The sequence below is a fragment of the Nelumbo lutea genome, chromosome 3 (assembly GCF_056320005.1).
Source record: "Nelumbo lutea isolate HS-2025 chromosome 3, American lotus-T2T, whole genome shotgun sequence".
NCBI lineage: Eukaryota > Viridiplantae > Streptophyta > Magnoliopsida > Proteales > Nelumbonaceae > Nelumbo > Nelumbo lutea.
Genome location: NC_142686.1, coordinates 25,874,465 through 25,902,386, shown reverse-complemented (window position 1 = coordinate 25,902,386; position 27,922 = coordinate 25,874,465). Strand labels below are relative to the sequence as shown.

The window sequence follows — 27,922 nt, the reverse complement described above, 5'->3', positions numbered from 1 at the left end:
GTCCTATATGAAGCAAAAGATTCTGCTGACAAGGAATATTATCATGATGGAATTACCCTAACTTGTTAAAATTACATTTCAACTCTGGTGTTTTCTTCTGCAGATTTTCAGTAGTGTTTCCTTCGCCTCCTCTTTCCTTTTTTGTCTCTTATGAAGCTCTAACGACATCATCCATGGAGGAAAGTCAGGAAACCGAGTTTCTTGGGTTTCTTGAGTGAACGAAGCCTCCTAGGATGCTTATACGAGAGTCATCGTCTCTACTTATCTCAGCAAAATTTTTCTGCAACAATGTCGGAAGTCGATCAGCTGCTATCGAAGAAAGTTGCAGATCGATACCTCAAGCGTGAAGTCCTTGGTGAGGGTACTTATGGAGTCGTCTACAAAGCCATCGACACCAAGGTGCCCAATTTCTCTCTTCCTCCTTAATGACTGAGAAAATGTACCTATATCTAGGGTTTCTGAAACATTCAAGAGAAGATCGCCAATCTTTTATTTGACGTGGGTTTTAGAGAAGAGTATCAGACTTCTATAACGTGGAGAAGAAATTCTAGGGTTTTCTTTAATTGTGATGACTTTATGGAGATAGACAGGGTTGTCTAAAATGAAATCTAAGAAGCGTCTCTCGTTCACTAGGTAAGAAATATAGCGAGGAATGTTGTTTCTTTGTTTCTGATTCATAATTTATGTATGGTTTGTGCAGACGGGACAGACAGTTGCAATTAAGAAAATTCGGCTGGGAAAGTACAAGGAAGGTGTAAACTTTACTGCACTTAGGGAAATTAAACTGCTTAAAGAGATCAAGGATCCGAATATTATTGAATTAATTGATGCTTTTCCTCACAAGGGAAACTTACATCTCGTGTTTGAATTCATGGAGAGCGACCTCGAGGCCATTGTTCGAGATAGGAACATTGTACTTTCTCCTGCTGACATTAAGTCGTTCATGAAAATGACACTGAAAGGGCTTGCTTATTGCCATAAGAAATGGGTGCTACACAGGTTTTTGTTGCAATGGATGTGTTTTTTGTTTGAAGCAAAAAACTTGGTAGTATTTGGCTATTGGCTGCTGTACTTTTTTTTAGGTGTACTGCAACTTCTTGCAGGGATATGAAGCCAAACAATTTACTAATAGGAGTTGATGGACAGCTTAAGATAGCGGACTTTGGTTTAGCACGCATATTTGGGAGTCCAGATCGCAAGTTTACTCACCAGGTACTGTATATAAGAAATTCATGTGGTATAGCAACTACTTGCAGTCCAGATCGCAATAGGCATTTTCAATAAGAGAAGTAGTACTAGTCACCCTTGCTGTTATATTTTGTAAATTGATGATATTGGACTAATTAATTTGTTTACGTTGACAAATTTGTGATGATCTTTCAATGATCTGTAGGTACTAGTCACCCTTGCTGTTTTTTCTTTGTATATCATTGACTCATTGTTTATGTCCAAATAATTTGAATTGTATTGCTTATTATGGTACATATATCTATTTGGACAGGTTTTTGCTCGATGGTATAGAGCCCCTGAATTATTATTTGGCACCAAGCAATATGGTTCTGCAGTGGATGTCTGGGCTGCAGCTTGTATATTTGCTGAGCTTCTCCTCCGCAGACCTTTTCTACAGGTAAAACTAAATTATCAACAGTCGTTACCCTTTATTAAATAATTCTTATATGAATATGAATATGATCCATTGATTTATCATTTTCGTTAATTTCATGAAACTTGTCAGCGGTTTAGTTTTCATGTGAGAGAAAATGGCATGAGTCACATGGCAATAAGACATGCACAGCCCAACATGTTTTTTGTTGCTTCTTTCATAGAAGTCTTTATTTTCTTTCTCAAACTTAAAGAAAAAAAAGCTGAAACTATACAAAATGTTGAATTGAAATGTATGCTTATCAGGGACACTTCATCTTATTTATGTTTGAATTGTCTCAACTTGTGTGCATCACATGGGCTAAGTTGCAACACTTTCCTCTCATTACCTTTCAGGCTGAAACATTGGGATCCAGTGCATGCATTAGTGCTTTTGTTCATTTGTATGTTTTATCTCAAATTGAACCAATCTTTGGTCAAATAACAATTGGTGGTCTTGGTTCTCTCCTTTGTGGTTTACATCCCTTGACTTGTATCACATTTCCATGAAAAGGTCATACACAAATGCAATGTTGGTTGGCTCGGGTGTTTTGGGAAGGGTGAACTGGATACAGACCTAACATCCAGCATTTTTGCACAAAGTGTGTGTTCTAGAGTTGAACCAATGTTCTTATGCCTGTCACCTTGAGCTTTTACCATCATACCAAGCAATTACTTGATCTGTACCTTGTCTAAAATTCTCCTTTCTATGTAATTCCTAATTGTATTCATCAGGTGAAGAGGTTAAGAAATTTTTAGATCATTCTTTGTTATTTTTAGTGGAATTACTGATAAAATTTGTTTCATATGTATCATGGGAGAGTGGCAACCAATTCTTTTCCAATAACTTTTGCCCATGACATTAGTTTCTTCTGTCACTGTCTTTACCAAATATCATGGTGTTTGGAAGCGTGGGCGCTTTTTGGGACCGATTTTCAAGAAAAAACGCCCATGCTTCCAAGACCCGTTTTTCACAAAAAAACGCTTCTGCTAGTCTGGCATGTAGGCAGTGAGCAACACTCTGCTGTTTGGTAGGTGATTTTCATCACCGTTTTTCATGTATGTGCTGATAGGTAAGCACCACATAGGATACACATTAGTCAACCGTTGGGGAAAATGGTTCACCGATGCATGAAACGCTAAATTTGGCGTTTCGTGCATCGGTGGGGTCTCGATTTTTTAATAATCGACTGAACCAAACAATGAGATACATGGGCGTTTATTGAAATGCCTATGTGGATCCGACGTGGCACTGCGTTTTTGAAAAACGGCCACGGTTCTAAATATCCCCTATATGATAATTTTTGAAATTCCAATGTGTATATGAAGCATTGGTGTGGCATGTATGGGGTCCATATAGATAAAGGTAAACCAAGGATCAGAATATCATATTCATATCCGAAGGGTCAGATACACTGAAATACACAGGTTTTGTGGATTTTGGATGTTTGGGATGATAGAAGGCATCCTTCTTAGCCTATTTGAGAATAATCTAACTGATAAAATAAAAAAAGGAGAGTATCGGTCTAACAACATGCACCAATAACCAATTTTTTTGGTATCGTGCATATTGATATTTTGATCCTCGAGGTAAACTAAGTGTTTATCCCTTTCTATGTTCAATGGAAGGTAAAATTTCTTTTGATTAAAATTTAGTGTCTAGCACTATAATTGTTAATTTATAACAATTACATCTGTAAGTTGTTAAACTTTTCTCTCTTTAGTTTTGTAAAAAGATTCTCTTTCTTTTCTTTTTAGTAATGAGGTATTAAAACACTAATTCTATAAGGGATATGGCAAGAAAAGGAGCTGTGTATCCTATAGAAGAGAATTTTCTCTGTACTTTATGTTTTAGTGTTTTTGTTAACAATGATGATGGTGCGCGATCTGACGCTCCCTATTGGTGGACAACTCGGATGCTAGATTGAGTAGGTCGCCTAGTCGAGCTGCAAGAAGAGAGAGATCAGAGTGCTTGGGTTGCTTTACCTGGGGTGGGCACCCTGATGCTTAAGTCAGCGATAAGTTCTTGGAGAGCTATAAAGAGAGCTAGTATGCTTGAGAGCTAAATTGCGCGTACCTTTTCTGAGGAAGGGGATGCCTTTATATAGGCAAGGCTGACAAACTATAGTGAAGCTCATGAAGCGCGTCCGAGATCTTCATCTTGTCTGGTTCGGAGGTGGACTCCGTGTAACCGGGTAGTGCTTTATCTAGTCGCACCTGAAGTGGGCAGGGTGATAACCGGCTCTTCCGTTTTGACGTGGCGTCGTAATGCCGAGGAAGTTGGAGACGATAGCCCTCTTAAGGAGGTCGTTCAACGTGTTAGGCAGGTTGCCAACTAGGTCCTGGTTAGGTTGGTAGGGTCTCAGGGGAGGTCACCCCTAATGCCGAGGTCCCTAGCTCGGTTGCGATGAGGTTGTCACCTGAGTCTTCGTTAGGTCGATGGAGGTAGATTGCCTCTTCTGCCGACCTAGTCCTGTCGAGAAGGTAGGTTGCCAACAGAGTTTTCGTCAGGTTGGCAGAGGTAGGTTGCCAGCTAAGTCTTCGTCAGGTCGGTGGAGGTAGGTTGCCGGCTAGGTCTCTATCAGGTAGGGTCCTAGCCCGACTTGGTGTTCCGGGCCTGAAACATAAATCCTAGCCTAGGTCTATACGGGCCTGGGCTGGGCCGGGCCTAATTCTAGGCCAATGTCACTCATATATAAAACATTACATATCTATATATTAAATGACATAAAATGCATATAAACTTATTTTATACATTATATAATATAAAATATTACATAGAATATAAATTATACATGTCATGTTATAATATTTATATATAAAATATATAATATAATGTAAAATAACATGTATACATATGTATGCATTATACACAAAATTTGTGAGTTTAAATATGTGTAGGCCGGGCTTGAAGTATTAAGCCCAATTCGGGCCCTAAAATTTGTGGGCCCGATGTGGGCCCGGGCCCAGGCTGGGCCTAGGGGTGGCAACAAACTGATCTTTTCACTAGCTGCTTGAGCTCGACTCGGCTCGGTTTTAGCCGAGCTCGAGCCCAATTCATTGGCTCGATTATTAAACGAGCTGAGCTCGAGCCTACTAGAGCTCGGCTTGTGAGGCTCGTGAGCCGACTCGAATATATATATATATATATATATAATAAAAATATTATAATTATTAGTTATTATAATTCTTAATTTTTTAAATATAAAATAAAAAAATTATATATGATTTTTATTTTTATAAAATATTTTTTTGAAATATTTTTTAATACAATATTTATAAAATATATAATAAAATATTTTTATAAAATATAAAATGAGTCGAGCCGAGCTCGAGCCTATGAACTCTTGACTCGAGCCGAGCTCAAGCTTATGAACTCTTGACTCGAGCCGAGCTCGAGTTCAAGGTTTTGGCTCGAACCGAGCTCAAGCTCGAGCCTTATAGAATAGTCTCGAGCCGAGCTCGAGACTGTACTATTCGGCTCGGCTCGACTCGAATCCACCTCTAGCTGGGCTTGAACACAAAACCCAGGCCCATGTCCGGACTTTCTGGGCTGGGCTTGTGCGGGCCGGGCTGAAATGATCACCCCTAATGTCAGGTTGGCGGAGGTAGGTTGCCAGTCGGGTCTCTGCTAGGTCGGTGGAGGTAGGTCGCCACCTGAGTTTTTGTTAGGTTGGCAGAGGTAGGTTGCCTCTTCTGTTGACCTATTCTTGTCGAGATCTTACATCGTCAGGTCAGCGGAGGTAGGTTACCAGTTGGGTCTCTATCAGGTTGGCGGAGGTAGGTCACCAGGTCTTTGTCAGGTTAGCGGAGGTAGGTTGCCAATTGGGTCTGCCAAGTCGGCGGAGGTGTTGGCAGATTACTACCTGAACCTCAGTCTGGTCGGTGAGACCTCGGTGGGAGGTCTCCCTTTGTGCCGAGGTCTCAAGCTTGGTCCTTAGGTTGTCGTCCTGATCTTGACGAGGTGTTTACAGGTTGGCCATGGCGAAGCACCCTCAGGGCATGCGAGGCGCATTCGACGTGGTTCCGAGTAGATCTTCGCCATTTTGGCTAAGGCAAGTCATCACCTACGTGGTGCTGGGGTGTCATGCGACGATTCTGGGATCGCGACATAGCGTACTTAGTGATTTAAAAGGTGCGCCTAGGCGCACAGGCGAGGCACATTTTAGGGTAGGCGCCTCACCCAGGTCCTAGGCGCAACCCATTCAAAAGGCGCACGCCTGGGCCGCCTTGCGCCTTAGCCTAGGCGTGCGCCTTTTGAAAATTTGGTGCCTTTTTCCTTTTGAGTCTAGTGGCTGGGTCGGGGGACTGAAGCTTCAAGAACCCCCTATTTGGTAATGTTGTCCATTCATTCATCCTAATAAGATATCTTCTTAAAAGCAATTAAAACTATAAAATCATTATTTTTTGTGTGAAAATTGAGAATTTAAGACCCTAACATGGACTTGCTTGGGCTTGCCTCAAGGCGCGTGGCACAAAGGCGGCTCGTAGAATTAGTGATTTAAAAGGCCTTAGCCCAGGCGTGTGCCTTTTGAAAATTTGTCGCCTTTTCCTTTTTTTTGTGTCTTTCGCTCGCTCACCGGAGTTTCGAGAATCCCCTATTTGGTAATGTTGTCCATTTATTCATCCTAATAAAATATCTTCTTAGAAGCAATTAAAACTATACAATTATTATTATTTTGTGTGAAAACTAAGAATTTAAGACCCTTACATGGACTTGTTTGGGCTTGCCTCGAGGGGCGTGGCACAAAGGAGGCTCGTAGAATTAGGAATGTAATATGTCACATTAGCTACTTGATGCAATTGAGAAAAAATAAGAGATTGTGGGTTTTATATGCTTGAAAATGTTTTATATGTTTGATTTCATTTTTAAATTCTCATTTGAATATGATTTACATATTATATTTATGTATTTAAATTTTAGATAATAGGTTTTTTAAAACATTTATTTTAAAACTTAAGTTTATATTTTTATTAATATTATGTTTTATAATTTTTTGATTTTTTTGAAATTTTAGCCTTTTTTTAATTGTGCGCCTTTTTTGCGCCTTTTTGCGCCTTGCGCTTTTAAAACACTACGTAGAATTAGGAATGTAATATGTCACATTAGCTACTTGAAGTAATGTAATTGAGAAAAAAAAGAGATTGTGGGTTTTATATGCTTGAAAGTGTTTTATATGTTTGATTTCATTTTTTAATTTCTCATTTGAATATGCTTTACATATTATGTTTATGTATTTTAATTTTAGATAATAGGTTTTTTAAAATATTTATTTTAAAACTTAAGTTTATATTTTTATTAATATTATGTTTTATAATTTTTTGATTTTTTTGGCATTTTTTTGAATTTTTTGATTTTTTTTTTATTTTTAGCCTTTTTTTTTAAATTGTGCGCCTTGCCTTAGAAAGGCACGTGCCTCACCTTGCGCCTTTCGCTTTTGAAAAATTGGGCATACTATCACTAGAGGGCCAAATCTGCCCTTATCAATTGCCCCCATTCCAGGGTTGAGGTCAACTCGGCGAAGGGAGCAGTTCGTTGCACGTCTCTGGTCCGAGGTGACAATTTAGCTGGTTTTTTCACTTTTTTTTGTTTTTTGCATCAACCCAATTTGGTCGCCTCAGCTAGAAGGGTCTAAGGGTTAAATGCGGCATTAGGCAGAACATCGCCATCTTGACCACTGTGTGCAGGAGTGAAACTCATCAACACGAGGAGAGGCGTTGTGGGCACTTCGAGGACATCCGCCAAGCTAGGGATGTAGCCTTTGAGGAGTTTCGTCATTCGCCTGAGTCCCTCAAGAGTGGAGTTCATCGTGCCCGCCCTCAAGAAGGGCTTCAAACTGTGCCATGCTTCCTTAGGTCGCTCATCTCACAGACTTCTATGCAATGTCCCTCAAGCCGGTCCTCGAGTGGATGCCCGACAAGGTCGATGTGGAGCTCGAAACCGAAGTGGAGGATAGCGGAGAGGGCAATGAGAATGATGCCGATGAGGGTACTGTCGACGAGGACGAGGATGATGTTACATGTTTGAGCGAGTTGAGGTGCGCTAAGTGTGGGTTAGTCATCTGTTTCTGTCATGTTTCGTATAGATCTACTTGCAGGAGCCTTAATGCTAAACACGGTTTGGCTTCCCATTTGTAGATTTTTTGCTGAAGTGCGTGTATCGCGAGTCGGCTCATCCAGGTCGCCAAAGCGAGTCTTAGTCAGGTTGCCGAAATTTTAATAGGCCAGTTCGCTCTTTAGCACCTTGACCTACAGACACCTTGTCACCTTGGCAGGGCTGACCTACGAGGGCGGCTCCACAGTCTGTTGGCTGCCAACTCCCACGGGAACCATGGAGGGCTTGACTTGCAGGGGCAGCTCCACAGTCTATTGGCCATCAACTCCCACGAGTACCATGGAGGTCTCGACCTACGAGGGCGACCTCACAGTCTGTTGGTCGTCAACTCTTGCAGGGAGCATGGAGGGCTCGACCTGCGGGGGCGGCCTCACAGTCAGGGCTAGGAGATTCTGTCCGGGCGAGATTGTTTGAACTTGTTCGGATTGACCATTCTGATTCTGCCCCCCTATGGGGGTTCCTTCGATCCAAGCGTTGTTGTTGTTGCTTGAGGATGCCATTTACTTGAGGCTCAGGTAATGGGTGATAACTTAGCTTTTGTGTAGCGTGATCCCATAGATGGCGCCAATTGATGGTGTGCGATCTGATTCTCCCTGTTGGCGGACAACATGGATGCCGGATTGACTAGGTTGCCTGGTCGAGCTACAAGAAGAGAGATCAGTGTTCGGGTTGCCTTACTCGGGGTGGGCAGTTTGATGCTTAAGTCAACGATAAGTTCTTGGAGAGCTATAAAGAGAGAACTAGTATGCTTGAGAGCTAAATTACACGTACCTTTTATGAGGAAGGGGACACCTTTATTATAGGCAAGCTATTGTGAGGCTCATGAAGTGTGTCTAACATCTTGGTTCAGTGGTGGTTTCACACCTGGAGGTGGACTCCACATAAGCGGGTAGTGCTTATTCAGTTGCACCCGACGTGGGCGGGGTGATAATTGACTCTTCTGACGTGGCGTCGTGATCTCAGGGAAGTCGGAGACGATAGCCCGCTTAAGGAGGAGGTCGCCCGATGCATTAGGCAAGTCCCAATTGGGACCCAGTTAGGTTGGCAAGGTCTCGGGGGAAGTCGCCCCTAATGCCGAGGTCCCTAGATTAGTCGTGATGAGGTCGCCACCTGATTCTTTGTTAGGTCGGCGGAGGTAGGTTGCCTCTTCTACTGACCTAGTCCTGTCGAGATCTTACGCCATTAGGTCGATGGAGGTAGGTCTCCAACTAAGTCTTTGTTAGGTCGGCGGAGGTAGGTTGCCACCTGAGTCTCTTATAGGTCAGTGGAGGTAGGTTGCCTCTTCTGTTGACCTATTCTTGTCGAGATCTTATGCTGTCAGGTCGACGGAGGTAGGTCGCCAGATGGGTCTCTGTCAGGTCGGTGGAGGTAGGTCGCTAGTTGAGACCTTGACGGGAGGTCTCCCTTTGTGCCGAGGTCTCAAGCTCGATCCTAAGGTGGCCGTCTTGATCCCGATGAGGTGTCTAGGTCAGCCATGGTGAGGTGGTGACGAAGCACCCTCTGGGCGTGCGAGGCGCATCCGATGTGGTTCTATGTTGGTCTCCATCATTTTGGCTAAGGCAAGTCATCGCCTATGTTGTGCCGGGGTGTTGTGCGATGATTCTGGGATCGCGACATGGCGTGTTGTCACTAGAGGGCCAAATCTTCCCTCATCAAATGAATTTACCAAAAAAGGTCCTAAGAGAAGGGTGTCTATGATACTTTCTTGTTGACATGACTCTTTGTCTTTTTTATTTTATTTTAGTGTGTGGACTAAATGTTAAAATAACAGCTAAGTTTTCCACATCTCTTATTTCATATTGTTTTTTTTTTTTATCAATAACACTTTCATTAAATCATCACTAAAAAATTTATAAGAGGAAGACAAATACACTTATCTTCCAAGAGCCACAAAGAGCCTCATGAAAGGAAAAAAGAAAAGAGGACACTAAAGTTACAGCTTAGCCCAAAACAGTGAATCCCTTTCTGCCCCTTGTTTAGCTAAACCGTCAGCTAGGGAATTAGTCGATCTTTTAACCCAACATGTCTTAACTTCCATCTCCCACACCAACCACTTGAATTTCCTCCTCTCATTATTGTACTTCCATAAACCATTTTGATCTATAGTCAGCCACCCTATCACCACCTCTGAATCCCCTTCAATTATGAGTTTCTTGATGTTCAGCTCCTTAGCTTTCCGGACTCCTTCCATAACTACAAAGATCTCATCTCTAAGGGAGTCACCCACTCCAATTGGGCCTGAGAACATAGCAGAGATGACCCCATTTTCGTCCCTAAAAACACCCTCAATCCTCGATTGTCCCGGATTTTCCCTACTACACCCATCAAAGTTTAATTTCAAGAATCCACCAGGTGGGGGAGTTCAAGCCACATTCATTTCTGACTTGGTCTGTGTGCAATTTGCAATTTCACCCCACGTCCTCAACATGTCATCCATAGTGTAATCTGTGAATAGTTCCAAAGATTTCAGCCACTGTACCACCCTAATATGTATGATAGCCCTCAGATCTGCTGCTCCTCTCTGGGTTTCTGAGAATATCCTGGAGTTTCTTTCTTCCCACAGTATCCAACATACTGCAGCCCTTAGTCCTCTCCACATTATCCTTCCCCTTTTTATTCGACACCTGAAAAAGGAAGGGGAGAAAAGGCCCTGCAAATCTGATGGGGGATTCCAGCTACATCCAAATAAGGAGGAAGCCCAATCCCAAATTGACCTCGCAAAGTGGCAAGACACCAGTAGGTGAAAACCAGTCTCCCCATCTGCTTTACACAGAACACACCACTGAGGTGACAAGCAGGTATTGGGTCTCTTCTTTTGGAGTAGATCACCAGTGTTGATTCTTTCCAGATAGGCTTCCCAACAAAAACTACCAACCCTAGGAGGTATTGCTTTGCACCAAACCTCACCAACAGGGAAAGGGGGGAAGGTAGGACTGGTGGACTGACTTAAGACTTTGAAGAACAAAGCACAAGAGAAGATGCCATTGGGGGTAGGTGTCCAAATTTTAGAATCCGCTCTAGTGGGGTCTAAGACAACATTATCAAGAAGTGCAATAAGGCTCGAAATACTATCGAGGTCTAAGTCCCTCAAATCCCTTCTTAGACCCAAGTTCCTCTCAATCCTAGAAGTGGAAGAGGACGGGGTGGTGAAAGATGAGATCGACTCATTTTTCAAATCAGAAAGAGCATACAAAGAAGGAAACTGATCCTTTAAAGGGGCGCTCCCCATCCAGGTTTGTTCCCAAAATTTTATGGAGTTACCGGAATTCAAGTCATACCTGATATTAGGGGAGAAAACTGGTAGCAGGTCATGAATGGCTTTCCAAGGAGAATTGCTTGTGGTCCTAGCTCTGATTCCAACGTCCCATCCATTGTGCTCCAACCCATGTATACGTGCCACTATTCTAGCCCATAGCTTCTCCTTCTCCATAGGGAACCTCCACAACCACTTCCCCAACAGAGTCATATTTCTTCTCCTAATACTCCCAAGCCCCAAGCCACCACAAGACTTACTCCCTTCCAGCTAACTCTGTGATCCCACTTCTCTTCTCCCGGCTCCCATAGGAAATCTCTCATTAGCTTCTCTAATCTGTTAGCAACCGTCACTGGGATTTTAAACACCGACAGGAAAAAGATGGGTAAGTTAGCAAGCATGGCCTTAATTAGTGTAATTCTCCCACCGAGAGAGAGGTAGTTCTTTTTCCAAGATACCAGTCTTTTTTCAAACCTTTCCACGACCGGGTTCCAAAAGCTTTCTCTCATGGTATTATCACCTAATGGCAACCCTAAGTAATTCAAAGGCCACCCCGAAACTTCACACCCCAACACCAACACTGTCTCTGATCTCTCCCTCCAAATTCACCCCCACTACACAGCTTTTCCCAAGGTTAACCTTCAAGTTAGACATTTGCTCAAACAGTTGTATCACCAACTTCAAGTTCCTGATAAAGCTCACTTTACCGCCTTCACAAAACAGAATCGTGTCATCAGCAAACTATAAGTGAGTGAGGGGGGTTTCCACCCTCCCAACTCTCCAGCCTCTAATGAGCCCCCTAGAGTTTGCTCTGTGAATCAGTTTCCCCAAAACCCCCACAATTAGAATGAACAAGAAAGGAGATAGGGGGTCTCCTTGTCTTATACCCCTACTGGCTGGAAAGAAATCTACCACTATCCCATTCACTAGCACTGAATAATGACAACTTCGGACACAGCCCATGATCCACATACACCATCTAGCCCCAAACCCAAATTTAGTCAGAACTTTCCTCAAGAAGTTCCAGTCCACCAAGTCATAAGCCTTTTCCAAGTCCAACTTATAGACCACTCCCTTCTTCTTATCCCTCTTAAAGTTCTCCACACTCATTAGCAATTACAATTTGATCAGTAATTTGTCTTCCACTCACACAGGCTCCTTGATAGTGTGCAATGATATCTGGCAGTACCTTCTTCAGCCTCAAAGACAACACTTTTGCAATGATCTTGTACAAGCTATTAACCAAGCTAATCGACCTAAAATCCTTCAGGTGGGATGCATCTTTTTTTTTTTTGGAATTAAGGCTATAAATGTAAAGTTCACACCCAGATTGACAATTCCTCTCCTGAAAAACTCCTCAAACACCCGCAAGAGATCATCTTTCAAGATATCCCAACAGTCCTGATAAAAAGCCATTGTGAACCCATCTGACCCTGGAGCTTTTGTTCTATCCATAGAAAACACAACCTCCTTGATCTCTTTTAGATTAAAGCTTCTTTCCAACATTCTCCTGTTCTCCACCCCTACATCTGGCCAGTCCAAACCTTCTACCCACACCCTTCTACTCACAGGCCTTCTTAGAATAGATTTGAAGTGCTCCACATAGGCCTTGGCAATATCCTCTTGTTGTACTAACTCAACTCCATCTACTACCAATTTGGAGATAAAGTTCTTCCTTCTCCTGCCATCTGCTAAAGAATGGAAATACCTGGTGTTTTTGTCTCCCTTTTGCAACCACTTACACCGAGATTTTTGCCTCCAACTAATTTCCTCCTTGTGCAGGCATTCCTCTAGCTGTCTTCTCAAATCTCTCCTGAGATCATTATCTTCCACTCCAAATTCTCCCATTTCTTCTTTATAGTCAAGGCTTTCAATCTTATCCATCAGTTCTCCCTTTCTTTCTTCTATCCTCCCGAACTCCATTAAATTCCACTCCTTGATTCTTGCTTTCAAGAATTGTAGTTTCTTATGGAATCTCATCCCCTTTCATTCCACCAGTGGGTTACAGTCATGCCACCACTTCCTCACTTTGTTAGTAAACCCTGGATGAAGTAACCACATATTTTCAAATCTAAAGGGGGTAGGACCTCCACACCTTCTTTCCTCCTTACATAACACTATGGGCCAGTGATCTGAGGTCACCCTTGGGAGAGCTCTAGAAGCCAAGGTTCCCCAATGTTCTTCCCAATCCAAAGAGAACAGGAATCTATCCAGCTTAGAGCAAATGGGTCTAGATTGGAGATTTGATCGTGTAAGTGTCTTATGGGCTAGGGGAATCTCTTTAAGCTCAAAGGCATCCACAAAACTATTAAACTTCCTCATGCTTTTTGTCACCCTCTGATTAACCTTATTGGACTCCTCCGAGAATTTAATCACATTGAAATCCCCACCCATGCACCAAGGCCCATCCCACAACCTTCCAACATCAGCCAATTCCTCCCACAACTCCTCTCTCTCTTTGTAGTCATTTGGTCCATAAACATTTGTGAGCACGCACATATAGTCATCCTCTTGTTGCTTAAACTTCATAGAAACCGAGTACTTTCCGATCAACTCCTCCAGACCTTCCACCACATCCCTCTTCCACATTGTTACAATCCCTCCGGAAGCACCCCACGAGGGAGCAATCACTCAGCTAATTCCCCTGGATTTCCATACACTCCTTGCCCATTTATCATTAAACTCCATTCTCTTAGACTCTTGCAGCAGCACAATGTCTGGGTCACACCGTCTTATTACCTCTTTTATTGTTGTTCTCTTCCTTGCACTTCCAATTCCCCTCACATTCCAACTAAGAATCTTCATTCCGCTTCTTTTTTAAACCCCTTGCCACCTACCACTACTATCCCCTTTCCTTCTATCTCCTTTTACCCCGAGCCTCTTGTCTCCTTCTACATCTCTCTTCAATCTCTCTACTTCACTCAATCTCTTCTTCTTTATTTTGATCTTCTCCTTCCTCTTCTGTAAGCTTTCTTTCAACACATTCAAATCTTCCAACCTGCAACCCAACTTCCCTACAAATTCTGCTATCATGTCTTCTCTCACCGAGTCCACCACCCCTACCCTTCCTATAGAATCTCTTCCATCTCTGTCCATCTGCCCTTTCTTCCTCTCCTCTGGTCCCACCTCTATTCTTTCCTCTCCATCCACCCTCCCTTTTCTATTACCTCCCTCCTGCCCTGCTCTCTCCCCGTAGTCCTCTCCATCTCTACCCTTATTCCTTTCCCTCCTCTCCACTAACCCCTCCCCTCTTCCTTCCTCCCCTTCCCTTCTCCAGATCAGCTTTCCTTCCAATTCCTTAAACACTCTTTCAATGATTTCCCACACTTTTTCACTCCTATACCTTCCTTTCGGCACCTTCGCACATTCCTTCTTTCCCCTCTCCCCCTCATTGGAGAGCCTGTCTGCTGGCTCGGCTACATATTCATGGGCTACAGGACATGGAACAGGAACGGAATTTGGAACCAAAGACACAGGAGACACATTAGTAGCACAAACCGAAATCACTTGGTTACCTGGGACTGATGGACAAGTTAGAAAATGACTATTCCCTGCCTCCCTCTCTTGTTCCAGAGGTTGGTAAACATCTATCTCCCTGAGTTGGTTGGGAAGTACTTCTGTCCTTTGGTCACTCTGGTGATCTTTCTACTCTACCCCTGGTTCATCCCTAGATGGTGTTTTCTTTGTTTGCTTCCGGTTCTCCCGGTCTGCCCTTTCTGATAATCTTTGCACACTCTGTGGTCTTGGGAATGAGTTGAACCACTTACAATCTTCACCCTGGAATAAACTTGCAATATTCCACCCATCCATGTCACCTCCAGCACAACTACCTTCGTCGTTTACACTGGCCACGCTAGTACCATCAACAGAAAAGTCCTCCGATTCTTCATCACCTTCACTGCACTGCACCCAACCTTCATCCCTCTCTTCCTTCTCTTCAGTTCTTCCCCTAGCGTATCTTGGCTTCGGCCTCTCTGAGGGGCGTCGCAGGGGGCTAAGCTCCTTTAGCCTTGTTTGGGAAACCCACTGCAGATCGAGCTTCTTCTCCACTTTCCAGCGCTGCGTGTGTTCCCCCGTCTCGCGATTGGGGACGATGATAGTTAACATCGTCTATCTTAGTCGTGTCCCCAGTCACGTGATTCATTAAAGGCTCATGCGCCTTTTTAAAATACTGGGTCGGGCCTGCTGACCCATTTGGGCCTTTATTCGCACCCAAAACATTCCGCATGGGCTTTGGCTTTGGCCCATTCCTAAACCACCGCGACCTCACGTGACTTTTAAAAGGGTCACGCACGTCCAACCCCTGGCTTGGTTTGGTTTTATCCGGTTTAGGTTCAGTTCTTTCCTGGACCAACCCCTTTTCCTTGTTCAAAAAAGTCAGATTGGTGCCGGTTACAACCTGTGCAAAAGACCTGCCACCCTTCAGACTGTTCACTGTCCCCACACGCATAAATCCCACCCCCTGAATGCTCTACTCTTTTGTTTCTCCAGCCTTTATTTTTCCATTTTAGTGAAAGTTCTTTTCTTGTTTGAATCATCCAATCCTTTCTTGCCATGCAGTTCTTCTTCTTCAACCTTCTCATCTCCCTCCCTACGAGCCTCTTTCCAGAGCACCGATTCAATGGATGAAGCCAGACACACTGAGTAACAAAGCCCTTCAACTAGCACCTCTATCTTCCGAGGAATCTCCTCAGGTTTTACACCATTCAATAAAATGGAAGCTGAACAAAAGTCTCCCCAAAAGGCACCTCCTAATGATCCTCCACACATCAAAGCAATGGCTTCAGCAAATTCTTGCTTCCACAAGTTAAAGGGAAGGCCTAAGAGACGCACCAGCACTCCATCTTCAACAAAGAAATCTTTGGAGTTTGATCCCGGACACCATCTTGATACTGTGAGATTTCCAAGATCAGCTTGGATATTTAATGCCTCAACTTCTACTCTATTCTCAAGCAGATCTAGCACAGTCTTGTCCTTCTCAAAGGGTGTTAAAATAAACGTACTCTTCAACCTTAAACTTGCTGCTAACAGATCTGCAACTTTCCTCCAGTCTAGTATATGAGCTGAAGCTTTAACTATCATTTACTTCCCCAATCTCCTCTCTGTATGTTTACTCCCATTCTGTATTTGCCTGCCCCAGCTGTCACTAAAAGAGTCTCTTGCTTATTATTGCTCACCAGACTAGTAGAACTGCTTATCTTCCTTTTTACTGTTATTTCTCTTTTAGCACCCAAGCGTTGCAGCAGTTCACATAAGACCCCATGAACTGCTTTCCAGCCCTGACTCTTCCTTCCTTCTGGGAGGCAGACCATCTGCTTCCTACCCTTGCCAAAAAATTCTGTCAAAGAAATAAAATAACCTTTAAGGTTTCTCTTACACTCTACAACAAACCTTCTTCCAGTTTCTGAGAGAAACTCTTTCCAACTATTTTGTTTGCCTTTGTTACTTGCACCTTCTACAAACTCCTTGAACCCTTCAATTACCCCCAAACCTTCTAACAGCACCATCCCTCTCTTTGCTTCCCTGATCTTCAAGCTCAGCTGACCATTTAATCTCAGCTCCTCAAATAGAAGCTCCTTAGTTTCAATCTTCAAAGCTTTTCTCCAATGGCCTACCTCCACAAACTCTCCCATCTTCATTCTAGAGTATATATATTATTTCATATTGTTATATATATATATATATATTATTTTCATATTCTTTCTTTATTATTCTTTTTGTTAAATGAAAATTTGAATCACAAAATCAATGAAGAGATAACCTATCTTTGCATTTAATCAAGTATGCTTTGTTCATTGCAATCAAACTCGATCTTTTTGATGTCTATATATAGTGTTATTTTGAGTTTTTCAGGAAAGATTGTTTATAGTGATTTATTAGGGTAAACTGGGAATCAATGGCTTTGGATTGTCCACGCTCTTTAGTGACCTAAAGTGACTAGAAGTTTTAAAACTTCGCTTATTGACACTGGTCATTGCCTTAACTTTGTAAATAGTAGGAAACACAATGACCATAGTCAAGAAGTGATAGTTCGTCTAGGGCTGGAGAATAACAACAAGAGCAGGTTCTATGATTGGTTATGAACACTTCTTTCTTGTTTTGATGAACATAAATTCTGTTGAAGGGTCACAAATTGAACAAGTACTGAAGCCACCAAGGTGGTGCATCACTGTCCTATATGGCCAGCTTTTAGTGGAAGTATTTTTCTAGCATCACAATGAGGTTTACCTACAACATTTGCAGCTCTTTCAGTGCTTGGGTTTATCATCCATTTGATTCACATAGAGTTATTTCACAATTCACATACATCATTCAGAAAGTTCTGTTGTTGACTGGTAATGGAGAATGCAAGTTATATACATAGTGCCTGACCCGAAAAGAACTTGGGTTGGAATGGGTCATCACCACGGAGTCACCTATTCTCAAACCAACATTTTCAAACTGGTTTTGACCTAAACAGTAGAACGATTCAAACCATTTGAACCGAACGGTTAAACCCGTATTTTTGGTGAAAAACCATAGACTTAGTCAAAGACCAGCTGACCTGGGAGGTTGAACCATTGACCTGTCTGATTCATGAGTCAACCCTAAGCTGAATAATTATGGTTAGGGTCTATCCTTTGCCAGCCCAACCTGAAATGGCCTAAAAATGCCTTGACCCGACCTCAATCAGTTTGCTAGGTCTAATCACGTCACTTGGCCTTTATATTGGTTTTGCATTAATATTTGGTATGCCAACAATTAAGATTGTTGCTTGTCCATACATTAGTGCTGTTTTCTTTGTTTTTGTCCTTTGTGGACCAATGTTTTGAAAATCGTACTTGTATAGTAAATCATAGAGAAATTGAATCGAATCAAATTGTGAATCATAAGATTATTTCTATTTTTTTACAAACTTGGCAAAAAATTAAATATAGATATATTAAAAGGCTAAATATATATAGGAAAGTGACTTTACCCTATTTTTAATCTGTATCTACCATATATGTACTTAAAGCAATAGAATTTCTACAATAGAATCCTAAGATAATATAATCAAGTTTGGCTTGAAAATCAAACAAATCTACATACAATGGCCCTTTAACTTACATATGATAGAAAATAAACTCAATTTCTAGTCTTGAATAGTGCAAATAAATCATTTTCTAGTAAGGGCTTTAAAAAAAGTCTTCCATGGCAAAACTAAACATAAACAAGACAAACAAAGTAGAGAACTAATTCTTAATTGAATTTATTTGAATCATGGTGAATCGTAAAAATCGTAAGATTTATGAATCAAATCCTAGGATTCAAAGCAAGGATTCTGACATAAAATTGAAACTCTTGGGATTCATGAATCAAATCATGAATCATATTGTAAATCATAAGATTTTGACAACATTGTTGTGGACAAGTGAAGGTAAATGTGTCAAATGTAGTATAAAAGGGAAAGGACTGAGCTTCTTAATAAACAAGATTTGTTTTGCTATTTATCTGAAAAAGCATTCTTTTGGTGTTTGAACCAGGGCTCAAGCGATATTGATCAATTGGGCAAGATCTTTGCCGCTTTTGGGACTCCAAAGCCTTCTCAGTGGCCTGACATGATTTACCTTCCAGATTATGTGGAGTATCAATATGTTCCTTCACCTTCCCTACGTTCTTTGTTTCCAATGGCAAGTGACGATGCATTAGATCTATTATCGAAGATGTTCACCTATGATCCAAAAGCAAGAATCTCTGTACAGAAGGCATTGGAGCACAGGTATGCAAGATACATCTAACCTGAATCAATTTTTATTGATTAGTAATCTTAATATCTTTATTTGTATTTAGGTATTTCTCATCTGTACCTGCACCAACAAAACCAGCTTTGCTTCCAAGACCTCCTCCAAAGGGGGATTCTCTGAATTCTAGGCCTTCAGATTTTAATCCACAGGATGGTCCTATTGTTTTATCACCACCAAGAAAATCAAGGAGAGTGATGCTACAGCGTGAGGGTCCCGAAGGAAGTTCATACCATGTTGATAAGGTTGATGATCGTGCATTTGAAGTTAGACAAGCCACTGGTGAGAACACAGCCTGGAGAGAAAAGCCACCAATGTCAATAGATTTGTCTGTGTTTGGATCAAGACCCCCTCCCAGGCCAACTCTTAACAGGTAATGTGATATCCATTTTGATATAGACTGCATATTAAAGTTCATGGGGGAAGCTAAGGTGTGGGTTATGGATAGGGTTGCAAGTCGGGTTGCCTGACTTGAGGAATCTCAACTATAGGACCTTAAAATAGTCTGAGGATTCATGACTTAGCTTGAACATTTGAAGGTTTAGGTCTGATCATTTGAGATTTTATTGGTCCCACATTGGAGATTAACTGTACCAAGAATAAGCTTGAAACATGATTGTGAAGTAAGTGTTTTCAGTAGCCTATATTCATTTGGAGGGTGGGAAATTCCAAAGCAGTGCATACCGTGTGGTTGTCCACTGATCTTGTTATAGCTACTCCCTGAAGTGGGATCCGTCATTGTTAGGTCCTGTTCTCTGATTCCCTACCAATACAGAGAACAAATCAAAGCCACCTTATTTGCTGCTAGAGCACAAAATAAACATATGCCACAAGTCTCCTAGTCAGATCATTTGGAGAAGGTTAAACAGCCCAGGAATGTTTGACGTGGCAACTTACTTTGGGGTTCTAAAGGTTCCCTGTGTCTCCCTGCCCATCCTTTATTCATGGAATAAACTTAAGCTAAATAGCCTTGCTGTGTATTGATACAGGTCCTTGTAGGCATCTTTTAAATATAAAATTGAAAGCTCAGATGGTTACTATTAATCAGGCCAAAACTTCTATACAAGGTGGAGCATGGAGCTGATGTGGACCAAGGGAGCAAACAGATGTGTCTGGTCTAGAGAATTTCCCTACATGTGTAATTATAAATGTATGGAAGATAAAAATGCTTTCTAATTGGGTCGAGCAGGAATCTCTCTAGATGACCTTATCTAATTCTGCCTTGTGGGTAAATCCTGTGGCCGATGTGAAGCATCCATCACGTAGGTGATATTTTGGCCAAATGGCCACTCCTGCAGTTCTAGTTAAACGCTATATCTAGCTTTTTGTCTGAGTCCTATGCAACTGTTAGGAGCTAAACTTACGACTATGGTAAAAAAATGGGGAAAAACTGCATTTGCTAGATAGACCAAGAGGATTTGATTAGGTATAGGTTTCTCCTAGTACATGAAAATCGTGGCAAACTCAAAAATCCCATGCCAAGTATACTTTACCTGGATTCCAATGCTTTGACATATAATTCTTTTCTTAAAATTTCTCTTGCAGTGCTGACAGATCACATCTGAAGAGGAAACTAGACCTTGAATTCTTACATCCTGAATGAGAATAACCTGTTTGTCACCACACTCAGACGACAGTTTGGATTGAGAATGCAGTACCTGTTACATTAATGGTTGTTATAGTGCTTCAATTAGATAGCAGCTGCTGGGTACTCTGGATTGTCCTCCATTTGGAGAGTGCGGTTGATAAATGGAGAGGACCGTCGTTGGAACGCAATGCATTTTTATGTGCCTTTATCTTGGTATGATTCAGTTGAATGCTGTGAACGAGAGTGGAAGGAATTTAAAGACGTGGAGTTATTCATTTTTATTCTTTTTTCCCCAAGTACTTGTACACTAATCCATACAGAGCCAACCTTTAAGGCATTTGTTTCTATGTTGACAAAAATGTTGAAACAAAACAAACTTAAAGTGGAAGGTTTTTGACTTTTTTCTTTTTTTTTGGTGATTTGAATCAAAGCATAAATTGTTGCACAGTCGGTGAAGAGGTGGTGAGGCCCGTCAAGATAGATTTATATTCTGTTAATCTTTAATTAAGATTTATGTTATTTTTGCAAGTTTCCACTTCTCTGATGAATATTTATAGATGTCCTCAGGTGGTTTTGCGCATACTCTCATAGTCTCTAAATATAAGGGACAACAAGATTCCATTCTTTCATTTTGATTTGTAAGGTTCATGTGTGAAATCCCTGGTTCAGTCTGGTTGGTATCGAATTCGATGGTTCTGGTCTATAACCTGTTGACGATCAATTTCAAAGTACGGAATCTAGATCCGAATTCTCCTGTACCTAAGCTTCCAATTCGATGGTTTTGGTCTTGAAGGCCAAAGGGAGCTTCTGAAGCGTTTCATAGATTTGGGGAGGCGTCTATTTGGGCGGGTTGAGTCTTTGCTAAAATATTCAAGCTCTGGCATTTCCCCTCTTTTTAGCAGAAAAAAACATAAAAAACAGAAAACTGTAGCTTTCTTCTGTTTTTTTGGCAAGACGAAAAAACTTCCAGAGACAAAGGTCGTGATTGAAGAGAGAGAGAGAGAGAGAGAGAGAGCTTGGGTTTGGTCTGTGTAGTCCTACCCTCTCTTTCATTCCCTCTTTTACAATGCAGGATCTGCTGCGCACACTGGCTTGTGAACCATGTTACTTAACCAATCACACGTGAACATGCCAATATTTCATATTACATAGCCAGGTTCACACATTTGTGTTCATAACAGATCCCTCTCTCTCTCTCTCTCTGTCTCTCTCTCTCTCTCTCGTTTCAAACACCACCTTCGTAATCTGTCACGATTGGGAGTGGGACTGAATGCCTGGAACTGGGAAGGAATGGCAAACACCTTGAATGCTATTGGGGATATGGCCAAAGATAGAGATAGAATGGCAAACAGGATGATTAGGCAGAGGTCGAAAATTGCCGGCAATTTGAATGACTGCATAGGCCATCTTTGGGGAGTGGGTAAGTGGTGTCCTTTCTATCGCTTGACGTGTAAAAAGTCACACATGGGATGAAATTCAAATGAATATGGGAGAGATAGATAATGGATTAAAATAATTGGGTCTACAGTATTGGCCACACCTGTTAGACTACAGCAGATCCGGGCTTAGAGATATAGCATGTCATATAAACTTCAACAACAAAAGAAAGAAAATAGTAGTGAACTGTAACTACTTTTAAACTCAAATTATGGTGGTATAAAATGAGTTATAGTGAAGATCCTCATAATTCTATCTTTTGGAAAATGTGGGAAGAGTTGTGTTCTGTTATAGAACATAAAAATGATTATGACTAAGGTCAATCTTTTTTTTTTTCTTTTTTCTAAAATAGTATAGAAATATATAATGAATACAAATGCATAGTCTGTTTCTAACAACCTTATCGAGTAAGAACAATAGAAATTGGCAACAAACTGAAGCAATGCTGTTGAAAAGCAAGACATCATTCTAGGACATTCTTGTACACTGAAGTATTGTTGGAATACGTATATGTTGACTTGAATTTAGTTGGAGATTCTTACACAGAGTCCCTAACATTTGAACTTTATGAAGCCATATTTGTGGGGATGCTAGAATCATGAACTCTGCAAGTAGCTTTCCTTGCCTAAAGAAGAGGAAGAAAAAGGTAACCAGATAAGAAAAATTAACTAAAGTGGTGGTGAACTAAGGAGATAGAAAATCCTTACTTCTTCTTCCCAGTTAGTACGTAGAGTTATGAACAGAAGAGACGATACTTGAACAATAAGTGCACATATGATCCCCAACCAAAGTCCCTATTTTCCACATTTTCAAACAGAAAAATATGAAAATTATTTCTACATATCCATAAAAGGAATCAAGAAAAATGCATGAACTATATTAAAATGGAAGAGAAGAAATTTGAGTACTTACCTTTCCTCCAATATGAAGAATGAAAGCTAATAAAACAGCAGAAGGAAGGCCGGCAAGGTAATATGCCCCCAAATTTACAAGAGCACCAATTTTCTGCCACCCACACCCTCTTGCGGTACCTAAATGATGAACTCAATAGTAAAATCAACTTATTAAGAAATATTTCCTTTAAAACTATTGATGCTGATAAAGTACAATGTCTCACAAACCTGAAAGCACAGATTGGATTCCATCCAAGAAGTTGGATGTTGCAAGAACTGGCATCATCATTGCTACGTATTTGGCTACTTCTTCTTCATTGCTATAAGCATAACCCCAAATTCTACGTATCAAGATCATGACCAAGCCTACTAGAATACCCTCTGTAATGGCCATAAGCAATACAACCTTTACTGCTAAATTTGCAGCTTGAGGACTCTCAGCCCCCAATTCATTTGAAACTCTCGTGCTGATAAGTAAAGGAAAAAAAGATAATTGTGATAACTGTTATTGCTAAAGGTACTTGAATAAAGTAGGGACAACATTGGGAAGGAAGTAATGTTTGATTCTGTTTTACTTACCTTACAGCTCCACCAAGTCCAAAAGGGATCATCCAGACCATTGAAGCTGTGTTAAGGCTGGGGATGGTTCCATATGTAGATGATTTAGAATTAGTGCCACATAGGAATTAAATGTAATTTAGGAGACAGAAGAAAATTTGTATCCAGGATAAAATATGCAAAGATCTATGGATATTGCCCATATAGAACAGAAATGAGCATGTGCTGAGTACCATGGAAGAAAATCTAAATGAAGGAAAAGGTTAGATAAAGTAGATGCTCACCAAATTGATAACACTGATGTTTCTAATTTTGGATTAGGAAGAAGACCAGACAAGAGAACCATCATTTCAAATGACCACATCTCCAAGCTGATAGAAGTCATGAGAGTTAAATTTTACACACTATGAGAACAATTTAAGACTTTTGCAATATGATAAGATGAAGTTGTTACCAGACCATAACAGCTGAAGGAATTGCAAGCTTTATAAAAATGAGGACACCATGAAGCGATTCCCTTGAGAAACCAGTCCAAGTCTTCTTGCAGTTAGGGGATAACTTGATATAAAGTGCTAGCAGTAACACATTCATCCAATAAGAAATGGAAATTGACAAGGCAGCACCTCTGTTGCTGAGACTAGATTTGAAAACCAACATCCAACAAACAAGGATGTGAAGCAAAGTCGTAATTCCAGAGCTTATCATCATTGGAAAGACAATGTTTTGGGTTTGAAGGAATCTGATTTCACATTGAAGAATGCCATAGGCAAAAAGGCAGGGGATCATAAAGCGAGCATAAAGTCCAGCTTCTGCTGATATATCGGGATCTTGCCCCGCAGCCAAAAGAAAGGTACTTGTATTGAACAGGACGAAAGCGAGTGGAACACTAACAACTAAAAGAACAAACATGGCTCTCTGCATATGTATGCCAAGCATATGATACTGTTTTGCTCCATAGGATTGACCACATAAAGTATCCAATGCACTTCCCATTCCCAACTGTTTAATAAAGAAAAAGTAAAGTGGTAAAACATCTGAAAAGTGGTTACTGTTTAAGAAAATTGTCACTTTAGATACATTTGCACATAGAAAGCCAATATGGACACTTAGATACAAAGATTTCCAGAGAGACCGATTTCAGTTCAGGAAACCCAAAAAAACAGCAGGATACTGGTGAAGCAGGCTTGTCAGGAATGATCAGACTATACCTAGTTTGATGTTGATCATGATATTGTAATCAGTGTTTTAAAGTATATATGAGTTATATGAATTGAAGCTCGCCTCAAGGCAAGGCTCAAGGAGAATACCTTGAGGTTACACCTCCACTTCTAAGTACAACGAAAAATTTTCTCAGTTATGATCGATGCCTTCATGTGTATTATTTGTATGTATATACTCATGTACATCTCTTCTTAATTCTCTATAGAGCACTCAAAAGTACAACTACTGAATTAGAATGACCTTTATTGTATCTCTAAGCTTACAAGCTCCCAACCCTCCCCCTCCAAATGTACAAATCCTTGAGAATAAGAAATGTCTCTGAATTTAAGCAAGATTTCTAAGCATAGAAAAGTAGTCTATAAGAGCAGAGTTACTGCTTGTCCCAAGCTACGAACTAATCAGAACTTCTAAAATCCAACAGTTGGTAACTTGGTAAGAATCCCGATTTTACAGTTGGCTGCAATAAGTAGAAACTTTAATTCCAGAAGTAAATTCAACCATACAATTTCCAGACAAATTCCAAAGATGCAAACAAACCCATAAAAAGAATTAAAGTATTTCAGGATAAGCCCTGAGTAGCAAATTTGGTTTGGAAAGAAGACAATAAGAGATTGATTCACTAACCTAAAAGAAAGTAGAAGAACACATAGGATGACACAAATAAGAAAACTGATTTGAGACCTCAATTTAAGTGGAGACGACGTACCAGTAAACTGAAACCAGTCACCGTTGCGAAGGAAGTGGCCATGGAAGCACCGGAGAGAGCCAACTCTCCAAGATGGCCCACAAACATGACTGAGATCATCTGTAGAGAATACTGCAAGAAACCAACTATAATCAGAGGCCCAGCCAACCATAGCTGCTGCTTCACCTCTGCAACAAACTCTGATGTCTGTACCCCCTTTCCAGCACTCTCTTTTCCATTCAATTCAAGCTCATTTTCTTCAGAAGCTTGAATTAGAGGTGATCTCAGGCTCAGATTTTGCTCTTCTCTCTCCATTTCCACTTGGCAGGTGACAGAGAAGACTCGAGACCCATTAGAGAATTGAACAGCGTTTGAGCTCTAACGCCCTGCATCTCATTTCATCCGTAGGTTCATGATCTCCATATTACTTGAAAATTGAAACACCTGTGCTCTTTGGACCCACACATTAGGGCATTTGCATGTCGTTAGATCAGAATCTACTTCTGATGCCAATCCAGTGGTTAACAGACAAACACCAAAGTCAGGGCGGCTTGTTTTGTCTTTTTCTTGTTGAATGAGAAAGTGATTTGCAATGACAGAGAGGTTGGTACTGGTTTTGGCTCAACTTGATTTCGACCCTCTGGACCCTAGGCCGGATTTAACGCGATTCGAAACCCGACTTTAACCGAACCCGATAATGTGGGTTGCCAATTGACCCGGACCGATAATTTTCTCTTGTTAGAGAAAATCTGTTATACTGAAAGTGGAAAGATGTACCTGATACCGAACTCCTATGGAACCCGGAATTACTTCCTATTTTGATGCTCCCAAGTCCCAAGCTTTTGACTCAAACGATAGACCAAATCAGACCAAACCAAGCCGGCTTATTTCTTTATTTATTTATGCCTTACCAACAAACAATAAATGGAATGGTCGGGTTCTTTGTGATGACTTTTGTTTTGTCTCTTCCAAATTAATGTTTAAAATTTTGACTATCAGAAGAAGACAGAGAGAGGAAAAAAAGTAAAATTTTATGGATAAAATTACCCTCCCAATTCTGATTTTTCTCTTCCTCACTCTCATTCTATTTCTTCTTCTTTCCCCTTCGTCTATCTCTTCCCCCTTCTTCTTCACCGCTTTAGTAAAACGGCCATCACAATTTTGAACTAGCGTCATCTGAGTGCTGTGAGGATATGGGAGTGAATGACATACCATGCTTGGTTGTTCAGACCAATTTAACATTTAGCGTTTCAATCAACGTTTTTAAAATCAGATCTAAGGAACTATTCTGGTCCCATTCTCAAGTCGAATGGTCCAATCATCCAATTTGAATGAATGGCCCGTTTTGACAAAAAAAAAAAAAAAAAAACTAAAACCCATTCTCAAGTCAAACAGTTTGATGGTTTAATCGCTTGAATCAATGATTTACTCACAAAATCAACAGTTTCTGGCCAAATAGCGGTTTTAGGATAAAATGGAACTGGTCAAGTGACCGATTCCTGATTTTTCCGGTTTGACTGTTTGGTCCAGTGATTTTGAAAACATTGGTTTCAGGTGTGAAAGAGTTGAACCAGAGGCGAGAGCAGCACTAGAGCCATGGGTGTAACTTGTAAGCTGGGCAAGAAACTGTCCAAGACATTAGGGATCAACTGTTAAAGTAGAGTTTGACGAGTACTATTATAACTAGACCTGTTCATGGGCCGAGTCGGGCCAGACTTTCACCCTGTATTAACAGATTTTTCTAATGCCCAAGTCCGAGCCCGGCCCGATCATCAGGCCTACAACTTGGGCCCGAGCTCGACCCACATAAAAAGCCTGAAGCCCAGGCCTGGGCTGGAGCCTGAAATTTAGCCCATACTGTTACTACTGCTGAAGCGGCTGAATATATATATATATATATATATATATATATATATATATATATATATATATATATATATATATATATATATATATATATATATATATATATATATATATATATATAGATAGATAGATAGAGAGAGAGAGAGAGAGAGAGAGAGAGAGAGAGAGAGATTATAAAGAAAATAATAAAAAATGTATATATTAAATTATAAGTATGTATTTCAATAAATATTATATTATTTATATATTTTATATAATATATAAAATACATATTATATATTTTATAAAATATATAATGCTAAGTCAGGCTAGATCGGGCTTTTTTGACAAATCTCGAGCCTGGCCCGAAACACAGTTGGGCTTACTGTGTTAGGCCCAAGGTCAGGCCTACGGGCCTAATTACATGACCAAGCCCGACCAGGGTGCGGGCCAGGCCATCAGGCTATTAGAATTAGTGTTGAAGGAATTTTCAATTATTCCCATTTCACGATTTGGCAAAATCCCATGTGAAATATGCCTTGCTTTAATGATTCGACACATGATTGTTTGCATTTCATTTTCTCCGATTCAAAACAAACTTGCTCATATTGAAAGATTTAATTTTTCCATGAATTACACGCCTGATTTTTTCTAGGAAATATTTAATTTTTTCATGAATTACACGTCTGATTTTTTCTAGGCATTGTAGGGATTTATATACAAGAGTGGCCTATAAACTAATACCTTAGGCTTTTGGGTTGTAAGTGGTGTTCATCTCTGGTGTATAAGTCTTAAATGCATGTATGTGTATGAAGCCCTTGGTTTTGGCAACTCTTCATGGTTCGTGATCCCCCCTCAAGGCACAACAAGTGGTATTAGGGTAAGGTTATTAAATCTGTAAAGCACTTATGATGGAGAAGGTA

The 27,922-nt window shown here is 40.8% G+C and overlaps 2 protein-coding genes across 2 annotated transcripts; one reads left to right on the top strand and one right to left on the bottom strand.

Moving 5' to 3' along the window:
* The first annotated feature begins 62 nt into the window (after positions 1 to 62).
* CDKD1;3 (cyclin-dependent kinase D1;3) lies at positions 63 to 20,888 on the top strand. The gene is made up of 7 exons (XM_088976245.1): positions 63 to 399; positions 701 to 999; positions 1,104 to 1,212; positions 1,502 to 1,627; positions 18,515 to 18,750; positions 18,822 to 19,145; positions 20,318 to 20,888. Exons 1-7 carry the CDS (start codon positions 289 to 291, stop codon positions 20,373 to 20,375), a joined length of 1,263 nt encoding a protein of 420 aa, XP_088832371.1. The 5' UTR covers positions 63 to 288; the 3' UTR covers positions 20,376 to 20,888.
* A 1,223-nt stretch (positions 20,889 to 22,111) lies between these two features.
* LOC148863757 (protein DETOXIFICATION 16-like) lies at positions 22,112 to 25,745 on the bottom strand. Its single transcript, XM_088976244.1, has 8 exons — positions 25,176 to 25,745; positions 23,703 to 24,247; positions 23,533 to 23,619; positions 23,270 to 23,326; positions 22,919 to 23,157; positions 22,710 to 22,828; positions 22,505 to 22,591; positions 22,112 to 22,422 (listed from the first exon to the last, which is right to left on the bottom strand). The coding sequence occupies exons 1-8, from the start codon at positions 25,467 to 25,469 to the stop codon at positions 22,363 to 22,365; spliced, it is 1,488 nt and encodes a 495-aa protein (XP_088832370.1). The 5' UTR covers positions 25,470 to 25,745; the 3' UTR covers positions 22,112 to 22,362.
* Between the last annotated feature and the right edge of the window lie 2,177 nt (positions 25,746 to 27,922).